Raw genomic sequence first — 8798 nt, 5'->3', positions numbered from 1 at the left:
CCACTGCACAGGCACAGGGCAGTGAGGGACGTGGAACAGAGCCACAGGGCAGCACAGAGGCATGGGGTAGTTAAGGACCTGGTGCGGAGGTAAGGGCAGCGTAGAGGCACAGAGAGGTGAGAGACCCAGTTTGGAGGCATGGAACCACATATGGAGCAGCAAGAGACCCAGCATAAAGGCATGAGGCAGCAAGGGACCTGGCGCAGAGGCATGGGACCTGGTGTGGAGGAATGGGGCAGCAAGGGACCCAGCATGGAGGGATCTGGTGGCGGGGAGAAGGGCAAGTGTCTGGGGGGCACCAGGGGAGGCTGAGATTACTTGCTTCCTCACTGCTTACCCCCCTGCCACTGCTTTTTCCGCCACATCAGTGGGGGAGGATAGGGAGGATGAATTTAAAAGAACACTTCAAAAATTATATTCTAGACATAGAAAATTAAAACAAATGTATTATTTTCCATGTATAGAATCTAATTTTGGGGGGATCATCTTGTATTCAAAGTCATCTTGGCTTTAAATCCAGCTACATTTATACTCCCTCCAACCACTTTTGTTGTCCTCCATTTGAAAAATTCCAAAATTATGATTTAAATAAGGCATTTACAAGTTAACATGAATACAGTAAGAAGCACCAACCAGAACATACAGGAACCAACAGTAGAAAGAGTAAAAGTAATTCTAATGGTGGAACCAAGACATGTGAAGAAGGGTATATGCGAGTTCCCAATTTACTTTCTTTGTACTGTTCATTATTTTGCAGCCCTCTATCATTTCTCAGTACTGTTTGTCTCCTTTTTAAAAGGCTATTCTTTTTAATCTGTCCTCATAGTGTAGTATTACCATGCCTCTAATCATTTTTATAATCCATCTCTATACCCTTTTTATTTTTAGTATCTATATTTTTAGAGGAAGTGACCAGAATTGAAAACATTATGTAGGATAACAGTCTGTATTTGGTTCACATACTTGCAGTATTATATCCTCAGTATTATTTTCTATCCTTTCATTTATACATGCTAACATTTGTGCTTGCTTTGTCAGCACAGACTGACAAACAGTGGGTGCATCTACATGTGTGCTTTACTGAAAAGTGGGTGCATCTACATGTGTGCTTTATTGCAAATGCTCGACAGTAAAGCATCACCATCTACATGAGTGCCAGTATTAGGGCACAGTAAATAAATTAACTCCACCATAAGATAGTACTGTCAGGGATGGTACTATCTTACAGAAGAGCCATTTACTGTGCTGTAACACACATGTGGATGGTGACTGGGACAGCAGCACTTTGAGATAGAGGAAAGCAGCCCTGGGCTGGCAGTAGGCTCAGGGGGTCAGCCACATGGCTCCACAGTTTCAGCATTTTCGTCTCTCTGCCTCCTGACCCCACCACCCGGAGAGTGTAGCTGAACCCTGGAGCCTGGTGCCAGCCTGGGGCTGCTCCACCCTGGCTAAAAGTGCTGCTGTCCCAAGTGCATGTGTAGACACTGAACCCAGGAGCAGTGTACTCCAGTGCAAACTGCTCTGGGGTTTGTCACATTACATTAACTGTGCATGTAGATGCACCAGGTTGCAGTTATACCAGTTATACTGGATATAAGGCTGCAGTTATATCAGTATGAAAAGGGTATAAGATCATGTGGGTAACCTGACATTGATCTGAGATAAAATTGTGTAAAGACTTACATGATCATTGCATATTTAATATTTTTATGGAAAACAGATCATGTCAAAAACATTTTACATTTTTAATGAAATTATGCAACTGTGTGGATAGAATATATGTATATTTTTGTATAGTCTTGTATGACAATCTTGTTGAAATAATTAGCAATATACAGAATCAGGGCAACACACGTAGCCTTTTTGCCAGGCACAGGATGGCAGTAACAAGGGCCAAGTTCAAAACTATAATATTTGATAAACTGAAAGCTTTAAAAAGCCATTAGAAATGATGAATTCTCTGAAATGATGAAACTGAAATGAAAGCATTTCAGGCAGTGTCCCACAAGGATCTGTTCTTTGCCCATGTCTATTCAATCTTTGCCAATGATTTGGGGAAAAAACCCCATAAAACTGTTGGTGATAAAATTTGCAGGTGGCAAAATCTGGAAGAATGAGAAAAAATTAAAAGAAGTCAAATTTGGTAAAGTTGGCTCATTTGAACAACATATGCCAAATACAATATCATCTAGGAGCAAGGCCTGTAAGCCACACCTACAAAAAGGGAAAGACTATCCTGGAATGCAGTGATACTGAAGAGAACATAGGGGGTAGATAACTGAAGTTCCCAATGTAGCATTGTAACAGAAAACACAATTCTTGGATGTTTAAGTTGGGGAATGTCAAAAAGAAGTAAAGAGGTGGTATTGTCTCTTTGTATGGCCCTGATGAAATCCCTACTGGACTAGTATGTCCAATTCTGGTGTCCACAATTATGTTGACTAATTTCAGAACAAATGGTTCTGAAAAGAGTTACAAGTCTGATTCAAGCATGGAAAAATGCCTTATAATGTGATAATTTAACAGAACAGCTTGAGCTTCCTATTAAAGAGAAAATTATGAGGAATTCCAGTCCATAAGTAGGGGAAGCTATGATGGGGAAGACCTTTATGACAGCAGATGGATCTTTAATCTTACAGAAAAAGGTATAATGGGCGCCAGTGTTTGGAAGGTGAAACTAAATAAATGAAGACTAGATACAGGTGCAATTTTTAACAGGGAAGGTAATTAACTAGTAGAACAATTTATCTAAGATTGTGGTAGATTCTCCATCACTTGGAGTCTTCATATCAAGATTGGATGTGTTTCTAAAAGCTAAGAACAGAAGTAATGGGTTTCATGCAGAATGTATTTTTGAAATTCTGTAGCCTTCAATACACAGGAGATCAGATTCAATGCTGTCAGTGATCCCTCCTGGCTTTAAAAATTATGAATTTCAAATAGAACACTACTTGCAACCTGTTCAGAAATGACCTATGGTCACAATGTATAACCAGTCCTGAGGGTCATTTGTACAAGAAAGAGATGCTGAACATCTGCAACTCCTATTTATTGTATTTAATAGCATCAAACATGAGTTTCCCCCAACCCCATCAACATAGGGAGGGAGAAGGAAGCCTCATCTTAAATTCAAATATTGACCTGGGGCAGGCAATGACTCAGCTCCAGGTGGGGATAGACAGCAGAGGAGAAGACACAACCACAGGGCATCAAGGGGCAGGGGGCCAGGCAATGAGTAGGGCAAGTGGCAGGGACAACAGGTGATAGGAGGGAAGACAGGGAGGGCAAGGCGCAGGGAACAAGGGGAGGAGTTTTGGGTCCTTGCTGCTGTATTCTGACAGGGGGGGGGAGGGGGGGGGGGGGGGGGGAACAAATTTAAAAGGATCACCCAGTAATGAGATTGGAGACATGGAAAATTATAACAAATATGTAATTTATAATACATTTATAATTTTCCACTTCTAGAATTTATTATTGGGTGGTCATCTTAAATTTGAAGTCATCTTGGATTTGCATAAATACGCTTTCTAAATGCACACAGGGAGGGTTCAGCACTTCTTAGAATCAGCCCATGAAACATAGAAAAAAAAGATTAGAATAATTTTCTCCTTTTTATTGATTGATATAGTTTTGCATAAGTTTATTCTATGTGAAACAATAATTTTAATTACTCAGTTGCTCATAAGTATTTCATTTCCAATCCAGTCAAATGAATCAAGAGAATGATTCTGCCTGTTGGTAAGAAAACAAGAAAAGGGTGCAACTTAAAGGCAAAACACATAGAGAAATATAATTATTCTATATACACTGCACTTTCAAGGTGGTTGGAAGTACCTAACTAAAGGTGCAATCCAGTAGTTATTACCTAGGGGAAATTCTGAAACCAGTAGTGAGTTTGTCCATGCAAATACCCTAGAAGAATATGGACTTTAGTATGTAGGTTATCTGTTATAAACCTGACAAAGCTCTACATTATTGTTTATATCACACTCTTTATTCATATTGCTACAATGATAACAAATATATAATTAATATTACTGCCACTTACTTGATCTCTTCCTGATTTATGTGACGTCATGTGGCGTTCAAGCTGTGTTCTGTATGCAAATGTGTAACTGCATAAGGAGCAACTGAAATTATCTTCATTTTTTTCATGGCGATATTTAATGTGTTCCTTCAGAGAGGTAAAGCGTTTGTATCCTCTATCACAATATGGGCAGGTAAGCAGTTGTGAAAATGCATCTGGCGTTCCTGCACAGGACAGACAATATACCTTTATTTAGATCAAAATGAAACCTCTCGGTATAATAACAAGAATAAATATGTTGATGATATATATTCTTAGGTCCATATATACATATAGTTGTCTTGAACTACTGGTAGATTATGTACTTTCAGGAAAGGAATAAGAACTGTTATTTCAGTTTTTCCTGACATGCACCCACTCGTTAATTATCTACGGAACAGATATCACTAAGTTTGCGCTGATTAAGCTAAACAGAAATAAGATCTAACTAAACACATTTCTCATAATTAATCATCTATTGGATTACCGGTGCAACACTATAAAATTTATGCATATATTTTTTGATTGAAAAGCAGTTTAAAAATTTCAGAACAAAGTCTGAGAATTCATCAGTGATTTAGCTTCGAATATGCATGCCAATCCTGCAGTCATATTTACCATTTAGCACTACTTTGCCAGTAATGAATAGTTGTTTTACTTTCAGTTGCTGAAGAACAATCTTGTGAATTATAAGAGCACCCCTCTTATTGTTCTAAAAATGTTCACCTAATACATAAATATATAGACAAGTACTGGAAGAACTAATAAATGTATATTAAAGAACTGACAGAAATGTAGTTTCTTGTGATAGTTCTTGGAAACAAAATACATTATTCATCTCTCTTCTGCCTCTCTACATCTTAATAAGAAGAAATACAAGGAAACATGTCATACAAATATTTAACTCATAGTAAGATATTGTGTAGGGATGGCAAGGATGCAGAGATGACACGGATGAAAGAAAATAACGAGAGAACAAAAACATTTGATACCAGAAGACCAATTCTGATCTTTCTTGTACCAGGTTTACACTGGTGTCACTCTACTGACTGTTACAGAGTTCTTCTAGCTTTATGTCAAGATAAAAGCAAAACAGATTTCAGGCCAGATCCAAACTGGTCAACTGGGCATCCAAGCAAATGCATAGAATTAAGATACCTAAGGTCCCTGGCACATAGTACATTTATGGCACAATTAACATGCCAATCATGCCATAAATTGCAAGAATGCTACACATTCAGCTAATGTATGGCACCATAAAGTGGCAAACCAGGCACAAAGTTGTTCCACAAAAAATAGGGAATATCTTTGTGGCTTACTTGTATAGAGCCATCAATTGAACATGTAGCATGCACCCATCCCAAAGTGCCATAAATTGAACATGTAGCATGCCCCCATCCCAAAGATGACAATTAGCTAACTGTCAACTTCAGCACTGGGATGAGACTCAGCACTGTGATAATGTTGTCCCTTGTCCCGATGATGAAAATGAACTGCCTTGCATTGCAAGGTTTCCTGGCAAGAGTAAACCCTGAGAAACCTGGCAATTCCCATGCTCAGCAGCCTTTTCTGCCTTGCTCCAAAGCCCCTGCAGGGGTCGTGGGGCAAGATACTTTAAAATTTTTGGTCATGTGAAGCCATGGGGAACTGGGCTACATGCATGGTTTTTAGATGTCCCAGTGTCCTGAGACACTTGAAAACTGCAATTTTCTTTGAACCCTGGTGCTGTCTGGGGCCCAGGCAGCTGATGGGTGGCCTCAGCCCCAACCAGTTCAGGGTCTCAAGCCCACTAAGAGTGGGGCTGACAGTCAGCTCATTGTCAGCCCTGGCCCCAAACAGCCTGGTATCTCAAAACAACCCAGGGCTGTTGCTAACACTAAGCTGATTGCTGGTCATAGACCAGGGAGCCCCAGGTCTTAATCAGCTGCCACCTGCACAGCCAGCATCCGCAGCCCTGCACATGACACTGCTGACACTGGTTTTAAACTTGCCACACAGGGGAAAGCTGATTGGCTCCCACTGCACAATACTTGCAGAGCCACCTGGGTTTCAACTTGCCAGTGCAGGGGAAATCTGTGCTCCCCCTCCACCGGCAAGTAGAAAGGGTGTGATTGGATTCTGATCCCTGATCCCACAATTGTACTTCCTGCCATGCATGTGTGCCATGGAAGGAGGCATGATTGTTGGGATTGGGGATCAGACCCCATTGCTAAGTGGCATGCTTCAGTAAGCAGGGAATGCTGGGAAGAGTGTGGACAGTTCCAGGGGGCTGGTGCTCAGGCACCATGAAGTTAACAGATGTCCACTGTGACAGGGTGCCTCTTCAGTGGTGGCCGTGAAGCCCTTGCAGCCCTCACTTCCTGGGCAAACCCCTTCTGGTTTCCTGCCATGCCTTGATGTTGGTTATTTTAATGAGGGAGGCTGCCCCAGGGCTACCTAAATTGTTCTTCCAAACAAGAAGAACATCTAACGCAGGAGGTACGGTCCCTCTAGGGGAAATGCCTTACCGGACTTGGTGTTGGCTATGGGGGAGGACCTGGTAGGGGAGCTATAGATTCATGGTCACCTTGGGGACAGTGATCACCAATCAATTGAATTCACCATCCGGCGTAGGGTGGGTAAGATAACTAGTAGAGAAGTGCTTGACTTTAGGAAGGTTAACTTCAGTGTGCTCAGGAGTGTAGTCAATGACACATTGTACGATAGGAGTATTGGTGAGATGGGAGTCCAGGAAGGGTGGTCATTCCTAAAGGAGGCAATCCTTCAGGTGCAGAGGGAGACCATCCCAATGTGAGAGAAAAGGGGCAAAGGAGCCAAAAAACTTCCTTGGCTGAACAGGGAAATCCAGAGGAGCCTAAGGGCAAAAAAGAAGGCATATAGGCAGCGGAAGCAGGTTGAAGCTATATACCTACTTGGCCCGCGCTTGCAAGGAGGCATTTAGAAAGGCCAAAGCAACTACAAAGCTGAGGCTGGCAACACAAATTAAAGACAACAAAAAGTATTTTTAGGTATGTAGGGAGTAAAAGGAAGGCAGAGGGCAGCATAGGACCCCTACTAAACAAGGAGCAATTAGTGACAGACAGGGGGGACAAAGCTGAGCTATTCAATGAATTTTTTTGCCTCAGTGCTCTTGAACAGGGGTCAAGATAAGTCTCCTGATGTGCTCTAAGACAGGCATCAGAGGGACACCAGCCCACCAATTGTCGATGTTGACTTGGTGCAGAGTAACTTGGATGGACTGGACGTGTTCAAGTCACCAGGCCTGAATGAGCTTCATCCGAGAGTACTGAAGGAATTGGCCAGTGTCATAGCAGAACCACTGGCACGGCTGTTTGAGCACTCATGGAGCTCAGGTCAGGTCCCAGAGGACTGGAAAAGGGCCAGTGTGATCCGTATTTTCAAGAAGGGGAGGAAGGAGGATCTGAGTAATTACAGGCCAGTCAGTCTGCCTTCCAGCCCTGGAAAGGTCTTTGAAAAGATTATGAAGGATCATATTTGTGGGAGCCCAGTGGGAAAAATAATGCAGCAGGGAAACCAGCATGGATTTGTAGCAGGTGGATCATGCCTGACCAATCTGGCTTTGTTTTATGACAGGGTCACAAAATGCTTAGATGCAGGAGTAGAGGTGGATGTCATTTTCTTAGACTTTAGCAAAACCTTTGATACGGTATCTCATCCCAGTCTCATAAATAAATTAAGAGGCTGTGATATAGATGTTTACATGGTCCAGTGGGTGGCAAATTGGCTTAGTGGTCACACCCAGAGAGTCATAGTAGATGGGTCGGTATCGACCTGGAAGGATGTGGGTAGTGGGTCCCGCTGAGTTCGGTCCTTGGACCTGTACTCTTCAATATCTTCATCAGTGACTTGGATGTGAGTGTGAAGTGTACTCTGTCCAAGTTTGTAGATGATACTAAATTGTGGGGTGAAGTGCACACTCCAGAGGGTAGGGAATGACTGCAGGCAGGCCTGGACAGGTTAGAAAAGTGGGCAGTACACAATAGGATGTAGTACAACAAGGACAAGTGCATAGTGCTGCACCCAGGGTGCAAAAATATCCAGCACACTAACTAGCTGGGAAGTAACTCTCTCAGCAGCACAGAAACAGAAAGGGATCTCAGAGTCATAGTGGACTACAAGATGAACACGAGTCGTCAGTGTGACAAAATCATTAGCAAAGCTAACTGCACTTTATCATGCATCAGCAGATGCATGACAAAGAACCAAGGAGGTGATACTTCCCCTCTATGCGGCATTGGTCAGACCGCAGTTGGAGTACTGCATCCAGTTTGGGGCACCACACTTCAAGAAGGATGTTGAAAATCATCACCAGGTGCACATAGTCTCTGCCTTAAGGGTCAAGAGGGTCCAGAGGAGGGTCACTTGTATGGTTGGGGTTTACAGGACAAGCCCTATAAGGACAGACTGAGGGACCTGGACCTCTTCAGCCTCCACAAAAGAAGGCTGAGAGGTGATTGTGTGGCTGCCTACAAAATCATTAGGGGGACACAAGGGATCGGAGATGCTCTGTTCACCAGGGTGGCTTTTGAGGTAACAAGGAACAATGGTCACAAAGTGAAAGAGAGCAGATTTAGGCTAGATATCAGGAAAAACTTCTTCGCAGTAAAGGTGGTCAAAATTTGGAGTGGGCTTCCAAGGGAGGTGGTGCTCTCCCCTACTTTGGGGGTCTTTAAGAGAAGGCTGGATAGGCATCTGGCTGGGGTCATCTGAT

General features: G+C 42.7%; 1 protein-coding gene across 1 annotated transcript in view; it reads right to left on the bottom strand.

Moving 5' to 3' along the window:
• The window catches only part of ZEB1 (zinc finger E-box binding homeobox 1), a 63531-nt gene that overhangs the window by 20641 nt on the left and 34092 nt on the right, over window positions 1-8798 (bottom strand). Inside the window, exon 4 of the mRNA XM_025208481.1 lies at window positions 4049-4251. Coding sequence (XP_025064266.1) covers window positions 4049-4078 — 30 coding nt within the window. The 5' untranslated portion in view covers window positions 4079-4251. The remainder of the gene's footprint in view (window positions 1-4048; window positions 4252-8798) is intronic.

Source organism: Alligator sinensis, unplaced genomic scaffold (genome assembly GCF_000455745.1).
Source record: "Alligator sinensis unplaced genomic scaffold, ASM45574v1 scaffold309_2, whole genome shotgun sequence".
In the NCBI taxonomy this organism is placed as follows: Eukaryota; Metazoa; Chordata; order Crocodylia; family Alligatoridae; genus Alligator; species Alligator sinensis.
Note: the sequence above shows the minus strand (reverse complement) of the source record. Positions and strands in the feature narration are given on the sequence as shown.